General features: G+C 43.0%; 1 protein-coding gene across 3 annotated transcripts in view; it reads right to left on the reverse strand.

Moving 5' to 3' along the window:
• RSBN1L (round spermatid basic protein 1 like) overlaps nucleotides 1-19,437 on the reverse strand; it is a 38,017-nt gene extending 18,580 nt beyond the window's left edge. The window contains exon 1 of one of the 3 annotated variants that reach the window (XM_035127425.2): nucleotides 18,692-19,437. In XM_035127425.2, the coding sequence (XP_034983316.2) occupies nucleotides 18,692-19,355 (664 nt within the window). In that variant the 5' untranslated portion in view covers nucleotides 19,356-19,437. Of the gene's footprint in view, nucleotides 1-18,415; nucleotides 18,633-18,691 lie in introns of those variants that run through there. The other 2 variants (XM_035127424.2, XM_060279515.1) reach the window with 2 other exon arrangements.

Raw genomic sequence — 19,437 nt, forward strand, 5'->3', positions numbered from 1 at the left:
GACAGCAAGGACAGGTCCCAGGGTTCGGAGAAGCGCTGCGCAAGCGCTTCTCCGAACCCTGGGATGTCTGCTTCCTGTCGGCGGCTGCGGGAGAGGAACGGAGGAGGAGAAAGCAGCGCTTTCTCCTCCTCCGTTCCTGTCCCCCTGCCACCGACAGCAAGGACAGGTCCCAGGGTTCGGAGACGCGCTGCGCAAGCGCTTCTCCGAACCCCAGGATTCTAGCGCCCGTTATTGAACGGGCTGAAAACCACTAGTATAGGATAAAAGTTATACCTGGACACACAAAAAATTATAAAGGGTATTTTGTAACTTCTCGTCATTTCAGTTAGTACTGTAATTAGTTTAGAAACCTTTTGCCACAATTACAACCCTACAACACCATCCAATGGAGTGAACCAATGATTTTAGTTTGTCACGTTTTATAATGTGGAAACGAAGATTATATGATTGCTTCTATCAATTGTGCTTTATTTCTTGGTTGCTTCTGACTAGTTTCTTTAATCGACTCTACAGGTTTTCCATTGGAGTCAGCTCTGGGCTACTGTATCACATTCTAGACATGGGATGTGGGTGGCGCTGTGGTCTAAACCACTGAGCCTCTTGGACTTGCTGATTGGAAGGTCAGCAGTTCAAATGTGTGTGGTGGGGCGAGCTCCCGTTGCTCTGTCCCAGCTTCTGCCAACCTAGCAGTTTGAAAGTACACCAGTGCAAGTAGATAAATAGGTACCACTGTGGCAGGAAGGTAAATGGTGTTTCTGTGCACTGGCTTCCATCTTGGTGTTCTGTTGTGCCAAAAGCGGTTTAGTCATGCTGGCCACATGAGCTGGAAAGCTGTCTGTGGAAAAACACCGGCTCCCTCAGCCTCAAGCGAGATGAGCGCCGTACCCCAGTCACCTTTGACTGGACAGCAATCCAGGGGTCATTTACCTTTATCTTTTACCTATCACTTTCTAGGTAACCAGTTAACTCTTTTCACTCTGTCACTGATCAGGTTTGAGTTAAAGAAATCAAGTTCTTGTTATATAAGGTGGCTGTGCTTTCTTCTTCTGGTTATTTGGCTATAACTTTAGTTTTATTGTCAACCTGATCTTACAATGATTGGTGGGTATAATCTCTCCATAATGGAATTAACAAGGATCTAAGATACACCTCAATACTGGAAGCAAGGGATAAGAGAAAGAAAAGAGTGTTCTTTTGTGATTGTGGACATATGGAGTCAATAATTGTGCACTATAAAACTGTTCCCATCCTTTTTTCCTGCAGAAAATAGGCCAGCAATTCACTTCAACCACAAAAAGGGAGGGTAAAGGGGCAGGGGAAAAAACTAAGGGCTTGAGTCATGCATATAAAACTCCTAACTTGCTAGGGAAATAGGGACAGACCATCAATGAAAATGGCAGACTTTAATATTGCATAGAAGAAAAAGAAACACTCCAGAACAGGTGAAGGAAAGGGTTAAAAAGAGAGCCTTGCTTTAATGGTGGGAGGTGGTTTGGCCTCTGCCTACAGCAGCCAAAAGCTGAAAGTGAGTGAGGTAAAAACAAAGAAAAATAAAATAATAGAATTCCCTCCACCGGAATAAATTAAAATCACATTAATTAGAACAAATGTTTAAAAAGGAACACAGTTCCCTTATCTGAAAGTGCTGTCAGGGCTTCCCAGTCCTTTGATGGCACCTGGCCCTTTCAGTATGCCCCACTCTGCACGAGCAGGCACCCACCGGGCAATAACTCCTGAGAAGAACACATTCAGACATTGCCTGGAGACTCCACCTGTGGAAGAAGGATAGGCACTCTCCATCAGCTGCCAAGAAGGAAGGGGAGACAGGGCGGATATAAAAAATCTTCAGAAGGAGAAAAGAAGGGGGGTGAAATCCAGTGGAAACACAGGCAACAGGTTAGACAATCAGGCTGCCCAAATAAGGCATCTCTTCAGATATTGGGTTAAAGTGGTCCTTGCTTCTTGTAAGAGGTCTTTTTCAGGCAGTTCTCTTAAGTCCCATCAGGTGTGATCTGAGAGCAGCGTTAGAAATTAGTCAGGCACCAGGTGCATTTTGCTACAGGCATGGGTCCAATTGTGACTACCGTATGTGGAGATTTCTGGGGGCCAAGTTGGCGACAACAGTTAAAAAAAACCCTTGCCTTAGTCCATAGATAATACCATTTCCATTGTGCTTGTTTCTCCCTCTTCCATACTGGAAACAAGTTAATTATTGTAAGATCAAACTACAATCAAACAATGTAGCTGAGATCATTGAAACATAGAATTGTAGCGTTGAAAGGGACCCCGAGGGTCATCTAGTCCAGAATAAACATTCTGTTGTGGTGACTGCAACCCGGGTTTAAAGTTGCATTTAGGCCCTCACTTGTATATCTGAGTTTCTAACACTGTCTGAGAGGCGATACCTTATCTAGCTCTCCTGCTCCCTTGGGAAATAGTAATGAAATACTGTAGTAGACTCTATTCCAGGCATCCCCAAACTTCGGCCCTCCAGATGTTTTGGGCTACAATTCCCATCTTCCCCAAACACTGGTCCTGTTAGCTAGGGATCATGGGAGTTGTAGGCCAAAACATCTGGAGGGCCGCAGTTTGGGGATGCCTGCTCTATTCTGTTTGGGAAGGAGCCTCCCATGGAACTGTGAGGCAGCTGTGGGAAGAACTTATGACCCCTGAGCTTGGAACTTACTGCCAAGGAGACTGGTTAGGAAAAATAAGACTCGGTAACAAAATGTTTTGTAAATGATTTTGTATATTTTGGAATAATAGAAAACCAATAAAATGGAATTAAAAAAGAAGACAACTTAGACATTATGAAGAAACCACAAGACTGAAGCAGTCCTGAGAAGAGGTAAAGGACTTGCTGATGGGAGCAATCTACGGGAAGCAAATAATGTGAAGAAATACTGCTGGAATGAAACGCTGCTGAAAGCTTTGGTCCATAGAAAGCACGGAGTATGCCCCCTTTGACATTCCTCTTCCACAGGAGCCACCTGTTCATTTTTACAAAAAGTTCTCATTTAAATCAATACTCAACTTTTGGAAAATTTCTAATGTAATACTTTACCGCTGTCTGAGTTCCCCTGTCAACCCACTGCCTATGGTATGTGAAGCTGCTGGGCTCAATGTTCAGCATAGCTGCCAAGTTTTCCCTTTTCTCACAAGGAAGCCTATTCAACATAAGGGAATTTCCCTTAAAAAAAGGGATAACTTGGCAGCTATGATGTTCAGTCCTGCCAAACTGACCATATACAGTCTATTCAGTTACCCTGGAGTTGTCATGTGGAATCAAGAAAATAAATCTTAAAAGGAAAAAAAACTTCAACTGAAGCAGCCAACATGTGAAGTGACCTTTCTTTTTACCAGATATTGCCTCTGACTCAACTTAACCCTTTTGGTTGCTTTTGGTGGTAATAAGATTAACTGGAGTGCAATCAAAAGTTCCTGATCATTCAATTAGATCCAATCCCTGTCAAAAGCAGTGGGAAGGTCAGAGTCAAAGGGACTATCTAATAAAAAGAAAAGCTGACAGAACAAGGCACCAGTTCCACATTCAAGATGCAATGGCAAAGGAATAATTGGGATTATACTATAACCTTAGAACACACTCCTCTTTGTTCCTTTGCAGCCACTGTTTTAGCTTTCCTGTGTCTGACATCAGGTGATGGGAGTGGGTGTTGTCAACAAAAGCCTTTACAGTATTCTGTTTAGACCTTGACTGAAGTCTGGTACTTGCAGATCTCTGGGTAACAGAGAACATGGTTTCTGGTGACAACTCAGCTCTCACTAATTAGGGTGAGATAATGGATTGAGTGCACCCGGGTTATCTAGCTATGGCTGGTAGCTAGCTGCAGGTCAGCATGGTTGGTAGCTAGCTGCAGGTCAGCATGGAGATCTGTTTAATTAACAGCAACTGTGCATCTGTGAGAATGCAGCAACTCAAATACTGGAAATTTCCAGCTAACTATGCTTCTGATCAGTTGGAAAGTTTTGGTTCATTTTCTATATGTCCCAGTTGTCCCTATGTGGAGAACGAAATAAGCTCCTGACAAACCCATTTAAACAAATGTATATACTGTACTGTACAAAGGGACGCGGGTGGCACTGTGGGTTAAACCACAGAGCATAGGGCTTGCTGATCAGAAGGTCGGCGGTTCGAATCCCCGCAATGGGATGAGCTCCCGTTGCTTGGTCCCTGCTCCTGCCCACCCAGCATTTCGAAAGCACGTCAAGTGCAAGTAGATAAATAGGTACCACTCCAGCAGGAAGGTAAACGGTGTTTCCATGCGCTGCTCTGGTTTGCCAGAAGCGGCTTAGTCATGCTGGCCACATGACCCAGAAGCTGTACGCTGGCTCCCTCGGCCAATAAAGCAATGTGAGTGTCACAACCCCAGAGTCGTTCGCGACTGGACCTAGTGGTCAGGGGTCCCTTTACCTTTACCTTTATATACTGTACATATACTGCAAGTTACTAGAAAATGTCTGTTAAAATATACAAGTGACACAAAATAAACAGTAATTGACCAAGCATTTCAAAACCTACAAGTGAACAGAAGTTTTCCCCATCTGTTTTAAAATAATGTAGGATGCCAAAAGCACCAGCTGGTTTGCATCAGCTGAGAGAGGGCACCCCACTTCAGCATTAAAAGATTATGCAAGAAGCACATCAAGATCAAAGGCAGCTAATGCAACAATTTCCACACAATAAGGACTATCATCATAGAAAGAGGGCAAAGTTACTGCATCATTGCAGTAGAGACAGAGATCTAATCACAGGTCATTGTACAAGGCACTATGAAAACAACTCTTACTCTACATACTCCAGGCAAAACTCTTTTAGCAAAGCATAAAAAAGCACAAAGAAAGAAAGAAACTAATCACTTTCAAAAACAATTATGATGCACTATGACACAGAAAGCTTTGAATGACAGCAAGGAGGCTGTATAGATATTTATTAGCATGTTCCTTTTTCATTATCTCCCAAGAGCTCAAGGAAAGGAAAAGAGTTTGTCAGCAACAATATTAAAAATACAATAGACTTCCAACTTTTATCGTTAAAAATCAAAAGCTTTCCTTTTTAAATTGTAGAAACAACAGACCGTGAAGATGGTTTACAGCAACAATGCCAACCATTTTAGTGTTGAAAGAAATGGAAAGGCATTCTCAAACACACCATTGTGTATTGGGGATAGGTGTTTCACCAAGCCCTGAAATGGAAGTTTTACTGGATAACTAAACAAGGGACATACATAGGATTTGGAATCAGAAGAGTAATTTCAAATGTTGAAAAATACAGACTACATTCAGGTATTTGGTCCAGGAGTACAATCTGGCTGTCTGAAATGCTTTGACATTTATGTGCACGATATAGTCTTTCAAGTTCTAGATCAGTTAAAATGTGATGAATTTTTGGAAATGTACATGATCAAGGAACCACACAAACGTGAAATAGTAGAAAAGCTTGTTTAAGCTTGTGCAAACTTCCTACTTTCTCATATCCACAAAGATCAGCATGAGGGTTAGAATAAGAAATTATGGGTTGTTATGACACCAATTAACATTTAAGAAATAAAACAGTCATGCTAATTATTCTGAAGGGTGGGGTAGCATATAAACAATATTAAAATTTCCCACTTCTAGACATTTCTTTAAAATATGCATCAGACTGGGTCCAACAGGGCTGACTCCCAGGTAAGGCTGCAAACCTGTGGAAACATATGATGAAAATCTGAATTTTTTAATAGTATCATCAAGAGTAGCTAAATTTTTATAGGATGCAGCTTCAATCTGTCTGTGGCTGCCCTAAATGGTGATTCATTCAACTACAGGCAGCAGCCTTCTCAGCGATAAACCTTCCATACTAACATCCCACTCATGCTAACCACTGGATCTTTGTCAGTAGGAAGAAGTATAAAATGCTTTCTTTTCAAGGTGAGGTTTGCTCGAGCAACAATGTCTTCCTGAGCATTGGCATTTTCCTACATCTTTGGTTAGTCACTGGTCCATGGGGTCACGAAGAGTCGGACACGACTAAACGACTAAATAACAACAACAACAACAACAACAACAACAACAACAACAACAATAATTTTATTTATACCCCGCCCTTCCCAGTCAAGACTGGGCTCTGGGCGGCTAACAAGAAGAATACCAAAGCAAGCATAAAAGAAACAATTCAATTAAAATACAGATTAAATACAATGTTAAAATTCAATTTTAAAATTAGGAATCTACAAGTGCAACCTCATTTAAATATCTGTAGGATAAAGTCTTAGGGGAGGGTAACACCGGGGTCAGACTGAGTCAGTCCAAAGGCTAAGCGGAACAGCTCTGTCTTGCAGGCCCTATGAAAAGATGACAACTCCGCTGGGCCATAGTCTCCTGAGAGAGAGTGTTCAACCAGGTCCTGGTCCTGGTCGAGGCCAGTCTAACCACCTTGTGACTCGGGATCTCTAGTATGTTATTATTTGTGGACCTTCATGTCCTCTGCGGGGCATACCAGGAGAGGCGGCCCCGTAGGTACGAGGGTCCTAAGCTGCATAAGGCTTTAAAGGTCAAAACCAGCACCTTAAACCTGACCCTGTACTCCACCGGGAGCCAGTGCAGCTGGTAAAGCACTGGATGAATGTGATCCCGCGGTGAGGACCTCGTAAGGAGTCTCGCCGCAGCATTCTGCACTCGCTGGAGTTTCTGGGTCAGTTTCAAGAGCAGCCCCGCGTAGAGCGAGTTACAATAATCAAGCCTAGAGGTGACCATCGCATGGATCACTGTGGCCAGGTCAGGCTGAGAAAGGTAGGGGACCATCTGCGGAGATGGAAAAATGTCACCTTGGCTGTGGTTGCAACCTGCACCTCCATGGAAAGGGTTACACCCAAGGTGTAACATCCAAGGTTACACCCAAGCTCTTGACAGAAGGGGCTGACACTACTTGAGCCCCAGCGAAAGATGGAAGTTGCCCCCCCAACCAGAGGACCTCTGTCTTCGAAGGATTTAGCTTCAGCCGACTCCCACGTAGCCATCCAGCCACAGCTTCCAAGCACTTGGTCAGTGTGTCCGGGGCCGAGGCAGGACGGCCATCCATCAACAGATAAATCTGGGTGTCATCAGCATATTGATGACAACCCAGCCCAAAACTCCGGACAATCTGGGCAAGGGGGCACACGAAGATATTGAAAAGAATCGGGGAAAGGATTGCACCTTGCGGGACTCCACACACCAAGAAGTGCCGCGGCGACAACCCTCTCCCTAGTGCCACCCTCTGTCCCCGACCTGAGATAAAGGAACACAGCCTTTGTTGGACTGTGCCCTGAATCCCCACGTCGGCAAGGCTAACCAACCAACCAACCAACCATGTCGAAGGCGGCTGACAAGTCTAGAAGAATCAGCAGCCCCGACCCGCCTTGATCCAGCTGTTTACAGAGGTCGTCTGTGAGGGCGACCAGTGTTGTCTCGGTCCCGTGGCCGGGATGAAAGTTGGACTGGAATGGATCTAAAGCTGGCGTTTCATCCAGAAACCTACCAAGCTGTTCGGCAATATGCACACATATTGGATGCACCTATAACGGCCGCTGCCTGTACTAAAAAAAATCCATTATGCCTTCAAAAAATGTATGGAAATTTATATCATTAGTCTTGTAAAGGTAAATAGCTCCATGCATTTTTAGCTGGCATAATGCACACACTGCATATGTTTTGGCATTCTCTGCTATTCCAGTTCTCTAACTCTGGGCCAGGGGTCAGCAAACTTTTTCAGCAGGGGGCCGGTCCACTGTCTCTCACACCTTGTGGGGGGCCGGACTGTATTTAAAAAAAAAAAAAGAACGAATACCTATGCCCCACAAATAACCCAGAGATGCATTTTAAATAAAAGGACACATTCTACTCATGTAAAAACACCAGGCAGGCCCCACAAATAACTCAGAGATGCATTTTAAATAAAAGGACACATTCTATTCATGTAAAAACATGCTGATTCCTGGACCTTCCACGGGCCGGATTGAGAAGGCGATTGGGCTGCATCTGGCCCCCGGGCCTTAGTTTGGGGACCCCTGCTCTGGGCTCTCTCATATGGTAAGTACAGGAATTCTGCAAACTCTGGAGCAGCATTAGTTTTAAAATTATGCTGTTTGCTCCCATTCACTACACAAAGCCACACACTAACACAGGCATGTCAAACCTGTGGCCCTCCAGATGTTTTGGACTACAATTCCCATCTTCCCCAACCACTGGTCCTGCTAGCTAGGGATCATGGGAGTTGTAGGCCAAAACATCCGGAGGGCCGCAGGTTTGACATGCCTACACTAACACAATATTGCTATATCACTGATAGCTTCAGCAGTCTCTCTCAAAATGCATGGCTTCTAGAAGTTTGTGTGACCACTGTTTTAATATTAAATGCAATGTGGTTCCTATTCATTTAGTTAAAGACGTAAAGCTAAAAGTCAAATGTTCATTATGACATGATATTGAATGTATGTTCCATCCTTCCATATAAGCAGTTTCAAAGAGACAGTTTGTTTGGGACAGAAGGTTGCACCACTTCCATCTCAAGTACTCAGTTGCAAAACACTTTCCTTCCCTACTTATTTGCCTTCCTCTCGCAACTGCTACTAGCTGCTCCTGGGGGAGACTGTCCCAATGCAAAACACCTCAGATATTGTCACAACCTCCTACTGTCTCAGGCAGTCTGCTGCAAGGCGTTGGTGCCTCCAAAGGAAAAGGCAGAAGCTTGACAGTCAAACAGTGAGGAAGAGCATGACAACCTTCCAAATTTGATCTGTTCATATTTTAGAGAAATATATTAAGACAAAGCTTACAGCACAGTGAACACACTTTTGAGATGTCTTTATGTATCATGCACTTCTGACTTTATCACAATTAACTTGCAATGTCAAGGAGTAATTCAGGAGGAAATGTTGGCAAGAGATTATCAGATAAAGGGAAGAACGGAAAGGTCACAGATAAAATAGTAACAACCTAAGTAAGAGGAGGGAGAAGATATTTAAAAATTGTCATAGACAATTAGAAGATTACTAAATGGCATTAGAAATGTTTTTAAAACCTCAAAAGTTTTACCTTAGTCAGTTCTTTCCAAACCACATAAAACTTTCATAGTGAAAAGAAACACCTATCATAACTGTAAAATCTCCAGAAGTGAAAGCATTCATTCATTCCATTTATATACAGTGGTACCTCTACTTACAAATAACTCTACTTACGAATTTTTCTACTTACAAATGGAGCTCCGTCCGACATCTTGGATGCGGTTTAGATAGGATTTTTTCTACTTACGAATTTTTAGATAGGGTTGCTTCGACTTACGAATTTTTTCTCCCAATGCATTCCTATGCGATTCGATTTTTTCGACTTACAAATGTGTGTTCGGAACACATTAAATTCGTAAGTAGAGGTACCACTGTACTGCTTTTCTGCTAAAGGCACCCAAGATGGTTTACAATTTTAAAGGACTAAAACAAATTACATAACATTTAAATTTGGCCGGGGTGGGGGGACGGATCTCCTTAACAACTACAGTTTAAAACATGCCGATGATATTATTTCTCAAATAAATGTAATTGAAGTAGTGATAAAACATTAGTTTGTTCCAGGGTCCAAGAGTATCCTCTTATCTTATGAACATCTTATGCACCAGGTAACCTGGAAAAACTTGTGCTCTGCTCATGTTCAGTTTTCATATTATTTATTAATACTTATTATAAAGATGGAAATAATGTTCATGCTTTTATGTGAAAACAATTTTGTCCTTTCTTCTGGAAATGTCTGGTCGATCATTTTAAATAAATATGAAAATGACCAGGAAGCAATTAAAAAAGTGACTGTAGCATCTTGACAGGTATACAGAAAACAAAGAAAGACCTATCTCCTTTTTTTAAAAAAAAATACTTTAGCAAAGGCATGTAGGATAAATAATCAAGTTATTTGATTATGATCATTTATTAAGTCTATTTACTTGCAAAACTAATGGTTTTTTTAAATAGCTATAGAAACCAGTTGCCCTACATGATTGTTTAGCAAGTCCATCAGTTTCAAAATACCATAGAAAACTTACCTGCATCAATTCACTATGTCCAGCAATAGAAAGCTAGTATCTATTGAATCACTTATATACCCAACTTCTTCCTCCAAATTTGAAACTAGATTTGGGCCACATGGATAAGCAGCACAAAGAAGCAAAACCAACCATTGCAATCCAAGTTTTGAACCCAAATACCAGTTTCTTAGTTGTCCACAAAAATCTCAAAGATTGTCTCTTGTCCAATAAAATAACTTATGGCAAGTGACAATTCCTTTCACACAAGCAGCAGGCCTCCTTTTTAATTTGCTTCAGCTTTTCCTTCCTACAGTATCAGCATTGATCATTCCAACTGTAAATGCCCCTTTTTTGTTCCACATGTATCAGAACGGGAGCTCATCTTTGCTTTTCCAACTGCCAATCACCACAGGCTGCAATATGTCTGCTTCAGCAAAGTTAAAGCAAAGCAGGCCTGTACGGGTTAAACAAAAACCTCTTACTTTTTATTCCCAGCATTTTATCTTTATGTATGAAGCAGTATTTTTATTTGGCAAAATATTCCAGCATGCAATTCTGCATCTGAATCCCTAAGTGGCACTGTCTTTTGCGTCTCATGAGCTATTCCTGAATGTTTGAATTAGCTGAGAGAGAGAAGAGCCAACTGCTGACAAGAAAGAAAATCTTGTGAAAGCAGGACAATGGGGAGAGGTGAGAAGGAAAAGAAGGGCATTCTGGAAGCAATTTTAAAAAACCCACTTGTGCTTAATCTAGCAGGGTGTGTTGATGTGTGTGTAAAATATTGGGGGAGGGGTCACTTAACATAAATAAAAACTAGAAAATGTGCTCCTCTGCAGGTTCTGAATATAATTTTGGTTCCCAGTTTGCGACTCATTGTCTACCCTATAAACTTAATACATACATACATACATACATACATACATACATACATACATAGACTTTATAAATAATTTTTAAATACCACAATGGAGTAAGCATTTAGAAACATGAAGAACTGTGCGCTGCATATGGAATTTAGAGCAAAGGAAAAGTTCTATTGCTTATGCATATCACAGCAAGCCAAGATTTGAAGTTAAAAAGACTCTCTGGCATTAACTCAACACGGATTATGTAGCACTTTCTACCATTCCCAATTCTAGATGTCAGTTTCAGAGACTGAGAAATAAGAAGCATCTTACACATGACTTCATGTCATCAGCAAAGTTGTCTTTAAAAAAAAGTCTTCTTCTCCAATTACGTTGGTGGTTGGGGCATCAGTTAGTTGATGCCCCATCCATCCTTTGCCACAGATTTGGCACCCTCTCCTCCCTTGAAAGCATGACCTATTTTATAAACTGTCCCCAAATTTCCAACTTCTTCACTAAAATAATTAGAAGGTTCCTTATATTAACGTAAATATATCATTTACGTTAATTTGAAATGTGTGTTATTAATGGAAGTGTGCCCTCTTAAAAGCCAGGTAAACAAAACATGTTCTGGCTATGTATCATATGCATTAATGTGGACTAGTGTTGTAAGAATAAACTCATAAAATAGCTAAGCCAGAACCATTCCCACCCCTGACATTCAGCAATTTTTAGAACAAATAAGACTGAGAGCTGATATTTTGAGTAACAAAATTTCTGCAAACAAAGCACAGAGTGACAGAGTAGTGTTTGTAAACTATTTTTCAAGAACTAGAAATATTATGTCCATTTTCCTGTATTCATGAAATTTAACATAATATGAAAACAAAAAGAAAAACCACATATACAGGATTTAAAAGCTTAACAGACATAATCTGTAAAAAATGGACAAATAATAATATTATACAGTTGCAAATCATTAATAAATTTATTATTCAAGAAATAAACAAAGATAATCTTTGTAGCACAGCTTTCAGAATCTGATTGGTTTTTTCACTAAATGATCAGGAAGCAATTAAAAAACTAAAACCTGAAGGTCCACCAAACAGGGATGGGGCAGAATCAGAAAGCCAGGTCTTAAGAATTTAGGTACAGGATGTTTCTGAGTCTTAGTCCAGAAATTTGTCATCAGCACTAAAACCAAATTCACATGAATAGTTTAAGCATTGCAGATACTGAAAAGGAATCTGCTGGTGTAAGAGCAGAAAGAGAATATAAAGTAAAAACAAATACTGGCTCTGTGAGCCATTTCAAATGTCTAAGCAACTGCTTCAAAAGTTTTGCACTTTTTTATTAAAAAGTACTGTCACATTGATTATATTTTCTGCTATAATACAATATAAATGTTGTATTAAATTTGATTATAAATGTTGTATTAAATTAAATTCTTTTCTATGACTTTATGATCCTGTTTTGTATTTATTTATTTGTTTGTTTGAATGTTTATTAGAAGTTGCCCATGTTATTTAGCTGAATAGTAAAAATAAAATATTAACTTACAACTAAAACAAGTAATGATTAAATCATTTAAACAAAGGGCTAGGACAATGAGTTTCGAGTCATACCGTCTTTCCCCTTTTTTAAGACACCGTCTTATAACTTTTTTTCCTCAAAAAAACACAGGGTGGCTTACTTTCGGTGGGATGTCTTATTTTTTTTATTACCGGTACAGTTTTTACAGCTCAGGGCGCTGGCTCAGGGCGCTGCTCGGTTCTCTTGAGTGCTCGGCGCTGCAGCAGCCACCGGTTCTGGGTGGCGGGGCAGCAGGCATCCTAGGCCGGGCCAGGCAGAGGCCGCTGGCTCAGGCGCTCCGCCTGCCGCTGCAAGGCGCTCCAAGCTCCTTGGCCAGGCCAGGCAAGGAAGAAGCAATGAGCCCAGCGGTGGCGACAAGCACAGAAGCGGCAGGGCGGCGATGGACGAGAAGGCGGAGCGCGGGGATGCAGCCAGCAAGGCGGGAGCGCGATCAGCTGTTAAGCGGAGCTCTTGGAGCGCCACTTCAGAGCTGATCGCGCTCCTGCAGTGCCAGCTGCATGGAGTGACTCTGTGAGTGGAGGTGCCTGTGGGGGTTGGTTTCCGCGGAGCGGAAGTATGGCTTATTTTGGGGGTATGTCTTATATTTCTCAAATGCTTAAAAACCCTGCCATGGCTTACTTTCTGACTACGTATTAAAAAAGGGGAAACAGGGTAGCTTGAAAACAGAAAGCTCTATCCTAGTCATTTCACCATGAACATTAACATATATTAGATCATTCTAAATTCATTATCTCAGTGACAGGTACAGACTTGACTTTTAAATGAGTCCTGTAAATGTCAAAACTATGCCATCAGTGACCACAGAACATTTTTAGATGAACATAGGCTCATGCTAAAATTATATATATAAATAAGGCCTATAAGAAATTATTTCCTTGTTCCCTGGGCAACAACAGGGCAATTCCTCAAGCTTTGGAAACCTTTTGTTTTCAACGCTCACACTCATCTGTTCACCCAACTTCAGGACATTAGTTCACTATGGGTTGAGAAGTGGACATGATATTACTGTGCTGAGAAACACTGAGCAACCCAACCCCTTATCCCTCCTTTTCAAAGAAGTAAGAATGCAGGAACCAGGATATTGCCTCTCAAACGTGGAAAGCATTTCTGTGCATGTTAGCTCCCTAGTAACCAAAAGAATTAAGTCCAACAAATATATTCAGAGGATTTACAGTTTAAGCAGTACAGAATATATAATTGTTCAGATACACCTTGGCTTAGATTGACAGCCACGGCACCTTAAATTGCAGTCTATGAGACACAGCATGAAAACAACAATTCTCTGAAATTAACGTGCAACCTTGTCTATTAACTCTGACAACATCTACCTCTTTTTTTATATCCACGTGTCAAGGAAAGAGGGAAACGTTACAGCTATTCAGATTAAGATTAGCTATACTCTGATTTCCCAACTATGTAGAGTTTAGTTATGTTTCTTTGCTTCTGTATTGGAAAAGCTCTAACAGCTAACCCTTTTATTGAAAGGGATTCTGAAGTGTTATAAAATCAATTTATCAATGCCTAGTAATTTAAAGTTTAGCTTTTGAAGCCATATTTTCACACCTCCTTTGGAAGCATTGGTGTTGACCCTGGTCAGACACAAGCAGATGGAGATTTCTATATGAGAAGACACTTTAGCAGTTAGGAGTTTTCCAAGAAGTCAAACAAGAGACTAATTGGTGGAGCCGCAGAGAATCTCCCTCTTCCTTCTTTTCCACACCAGAAGTCCTTCGTCTGCTGTGCAAGCAAGGAAAAGTTTTGACTAGAAGTGCTGCTGCTGCAACAGAACCCCTGCACTATTCTAGAGCTTGGGTTTCTGATGCAATATTCTCAGGCACAAATGGGTACTTACTAGAGGCCAGGTCATTTTCCATTCTCCAGGAACACTCCCTAGTACAAATCACTTTCATATTACCATTTAAACATGCATTTAGTGCTCCAACACTGGGAAATCAAGTGATGAAATCCCTGTAAAAGGAAAAGGAGGCCTGGATAAATTACTCTGGACACACTAATTACCTGGACTGTACTTCATATCCAGAGATGCATAACACTACCCAGACTGTTTGGTCAGCTGTCACTACCATAAGAAAAAGCATCTTTCAGAAAGTTTGCTACTACAGTGGTACCTCGGGTTGCTGACCCAATCCATTCCGGGGTGCCGTTCGCACCCCGAAAACTCTGGAACCTGAGCGGCACTTTTGTGCATGCACAAAAGAGCGCTTTTGCGCATATGCGAAGAGTGCAGAATGCTTCTGTGCATGCGCGCATGGCAAAACCTAGAAGTACCGTAAGCACTTGCGGGTCTGCCACATTCGCAACACGAAAAAATGCAACATGCAGCGGACGCAACACGATGTATGGCTGTACTCTGAAAAGCCAAATATATCTACACTGTATTACATTTTATTCCACATTTCCTCTAAAAGGAGTTTAGAGTAGACGACTCTTGGGATACCTTTCGATTCTACAATTGTATGAGTCTTTGAAACACCTTAGTGTGGAGTACATACCGGTAGTTTCCCTTCCCTCCATTCACACAAACACTTTTTACTTTCTTGTAACTTTATAAGATAGGTTAGGCTGAGAGATAACAGCTGGCCCAAGGTCACCTAGTAAACTACATGGTTGAACCTGCTTCTAGCCAATCCAAGTTCAACACTATCTGACACACCACACTAACTATAAACTATGGGTTATAAAACCTCTAAGTGGAACACAACATAAATTAGAAATATTAGGAAAGCATTCCTCATATTGGTGTGATTAGAAGACCAGTCATGTATTATTATTTTTACTAGACTGAATGTCTACAGTTTTTTCACCTATCTGTTGTACACCAAAAGCATGGCAGGTGAAATAGAGTAAATCAATTATTTTCCAGTTTACAGAAATTTTGCTATGTTTACCTGGATGCAATACATATTCACATTACAAACTTGAAGAACCTGTGATGTATCTCAAAATTGCTCTTGTACAATCATTAAAAGAAAAATGTGATACCTATAGACTTAAAGATAGAAGCATTCTGGGTAAGTTAAAAGAAGTGAAAGGCTTACTGCTGTGCACTGAAAGCAAATGTAAAGTTAAGCAGTATTTGAAAAGGACAAGTATCTACATGGTTTTACAACTGACTGAAGTTACATGTAATAGGGCAGCCATATGGCTTTTATACACGTTTGCCCAGTACACACATGAAGTTGCAGAAGGGTGGTGGTGGTGCCTTTTTATTTTTTTTTACATGAAAGGAGCATACAAGTGAGAAGAACTGAAGTCTTTCCTGATTTACTTTACTGTGCTCCACTGTTTTACTTAATTTTGTCCCCAACTTGGTTCCCCACCCAGTATCGGAGCTGGGCTTTAAAAAATTGCTCCAGATATAAGACTATAACAAGATAAGCTGAAAGGTGAATAGTTTCACTCCACTCAGCCTTGTGCTTCATTTTATATAAACAAACTCCACACCCACACCTTATACGTGAAGAGGGCAGACACATGAATGAATACACACGGCAGCCTCATCACATTTAGTCAAGTCCTCAAGTATTTCTCCCTCACTCTATGTACCATAGGGACCCAGGTGGCGCTGTGGTTAAACCACTGAGTCTAGGGCTTGCTGATCAGAAGGTCGGCGGTTCGAATCCCTGTGACGGGGTGAGCTCCCGTTGCTCGGTCCCAGCTCCTGCCAACCTAGCAGTTCGAAAGCACCTCAAAGTGCAAGTAGATCAATAGGAACCGCTACAGCGGGAAGGTAAACGGCGTTTCCGTGTGCTGCTCTGGTTTGCCAGAAGCGGCTTTGTCATGCTGGCCACATGACCTGGAAGCTATACGCTGGCTCCCTCGGCCAATAATGCGAGATGAGCGCACAACCCCAGAGTCGGTCACGACTGGACCTAATGGTCAGGGTTCCCTTTACCTTTACCTATGTACCATAGTCTTTATCTGTGATAGATATCCTGCCACTGAACAGCAACTAAGACCAATGTAGTGCCGTTCCTTACAAAAAGATCAATAGGACAAAAAATTGGATGGAAATTTAAGGACACAAGTGAACCTCAGCATTCCACAATGATTATCTTTCAATGAACTGAAGCTTCTAAGGCTGCAATCAAATGTATATCTGACAGTAAACCCTAGACTCAGTGAGACTTATTTCTGAGTAAACATTTTTTACTCAACACTGTAAATCTCCTTTTAGTGTAATCCAGAAATTTCATAGATCAATACTGTCCTCTTGAATCAACAGGGGTGCTGCAAAATGCAACTTTGCAATGTTAACCACCACAAACTATTCATCTCTAAAATGTATCCATATCAACTTAGCACTGTTAAGGAATTATACATAGTCCCTGAAGCACTACAGCTAAGGCTTGCCAAGACAGAGGAGGGGAAACTTCTCTTCCAAGCAACATACACTGTAGCAGAGATGAAAGTGGGCAAAGCAACAAATGTAATTTTTGCCTTTCTACAGTATGCTAGTTTCTACACACACTCCTCTTTATTCTCTACCCAGGCAAGCAAGGGAAATTATCAGAGGTCAATGGCATGTTTCAGCCCCGAAAAAGCTCTTGGGAGTAAAAAACAGAGTCAGTAAAGGATGTGGTCTGGGGAGAGTTCTGAGGGCCAGAAAGAGTCCTGCAGGCGAAACATCCCCCACCCCTGTTCCAACATGTTAAATTCTGCTGCCTGTACTTCTGAAAAAAGGAGTCAATTTCTATACACCTGCTAAGGTGGATACTACTAAACTCCTGTTGGCAAATGTATCAATTAGTTGGTAACAAATGTATCAGTCTGTGCATTTTCTATTCTATTCAGCAGTAATTGTGTGTGGTTGTGGGGTGCATTTAGTATTCTTGCCGGTTGCATGCATGTTTGTTCTTAAACTATATTATGGTGGTCTCCCTTGACATTACTCTTATTACTGGCTTGCAGATTTCCAGAAGTGCAAGCCAAGGAGCTAATTCCGCCAACACTTATCCTACCACACCCCATTTCTTTGCACTTGAAATTTACGCAAGCATATGCAGGTTCAGTTGTACAGATTAAGCTAAGCTGCCTAAATTCCCTATACTGTACTGAAGTAAAGAACCAGACCTCTCAGCTGCATCAGTACCAAGTGGAGTCTAATAATGCTGCAATTGGGCAAGGTCAGTTAAACAGTTAAATTGTTTGGGAACAAGTGTGGTTTACTTCCCCATAAATAAGCACAAAACTGGGCTAGCTGCATCCTATCCAGCTCAAAGAAAAATTTGTATTAGATAGCATATCAAACAGCTCTTATATGATCCTCCCATTGGGATTTTAAAAGCACTCGAAGTTGCACTCAAGTTTACAGCACTTTTACAGTTTCCATAATCATTAGGTGACTGCATTATGGCTGAAACCGTATATGTTGCAAAATACAAGTCAGCCATTTCTAGTTTTAAAATTAATAACAACATTTTGAACTCAGCACACTATTTTGAACATTCAAATCATTTATTGTACACGGCTGAAATATGCTTGGCGTGCCTATCAGAGGGCATGAGCTATCAATATTAGCCCACTTAATAAATGCAGCCTTTCAATGAGACATTAAAATATATACTGATAATCAAAATTTAATCTCAACTATAAAACGGCATGTCGTTGTTAAGATCCCCATCTGACCCTTTGCCGCCAGCTACAAGGCACCCTTATTTCCCTAATACTGTAGGTCTGAAAATCTAAGGCCTCTGGCAGCTTTCACCCACGGCAGTGGCCGTTTCCACACCCCCTTTTTGACAGGAGCCGCCAGACAGCGCTGCCGTTGCCTCTTCCCCTGCAAAACATACCGTACACGCCACCAGCTGCACGACAGGACCCCCCCCCCCGGCCGACGGAGCCCACCAGCCTCAAATCATTCCCAGATGTAGCCCCTATAAGACAGGAGGACGAAGGGCACCCGTACCCGCCACCGGAGACACGCGACGAAGCAACGAGCCAACGTGTTTATTCCATGTGCCGCCGAGTCAGCCATTCCGGTGTCAGACTCGCTGAAGAGAGCAACCATTTCCTCCTCCTTCTGAACGCGGCTGCTTTCCTGGGAGCCCTGAGGAAGGAGTCGGCGCGGCGGGTAGGCCGTTCCCCCACCGCCGCTCCTCCCCGCTCTCGACATCCCCCCCACGCACACACACACCGGGGCCTGCCGGCTGCCTCCCCCAGGGCCACACTCCGCTCCGCTCACCTTCCCGGCGGTGGCTGTGGCTGTGGCGGTGCTGCTGTTGCAGCAGGAGCGCTTTCACGTCGCCGTTCTCCTCCCGGCCAGCCGTGCTCGGGCCGCCGCCGCCTCTTCCTCCTCCTGCTGCTGCTGCCGCCACCATGGACGACCCAGGCAGGGCCCCGAGTTTCCTCTTCTCCTTGTCCCGCTTTTCCTTGGGCCTCTTGGTCTTGCTGCCGCCGGCGCTAGTGCTGTTGCGGCCGCCTCCGTCGGCGCCCGAGGCCAGGCAGCGGTGGGAGGGCGGAGGCGGCGGCAGCAGCAACTTGTGGGGCAGCTGAGGCGGGAAAACGAAAGACCCGCCGCTGCTCGCCGCGCTCCCGCCACAGCCGCCGCCGCCCGAAGAGAACGCCGTGAAACTCCACACGGCGGGGCTTCCGTGACCGACCGGGGTTGGCGCCCCTGGTATGTGCGGCGGCGGTGGCGGCTGTTGCTGCTGCCTATTACTGCCGCCGCCCTCGCCGTTAACGCGCTTAGGCCCCTTGAGCGTCCGCTCTTCTGCCCCCTTCAAGCGCTTGGCAGCTGACGGGAAGCCGCGCGGAGAGGCCCTGCTCTCTGCCGCCAAGTTCGAGGAGAAGGGCTCCGGCTGCGGCGCTACCACCGCGCCTCGTCCGGGACTCGGTGGCGCCGCCATTTTGAGATGCTGCTTGTATTTACCTCACGGCGCTCGTCGCTTGAGAGAGCCCGGGCGGTAGAGAGAGGAGGGGAGAGAGAGA

Source organism: Zootoca vivipara, chromosome 10, assembly GCF_963506605.1.
Source record: "Zootoca vivipara chromosome 10, rZooViv1.1, whole genome shotgun sequence".
NCBI lineage: Eukaryota > Metazoa > Chordata > Lepidosauria > Squamata > Lacertidae > Zootoca > Zootoca vivipara.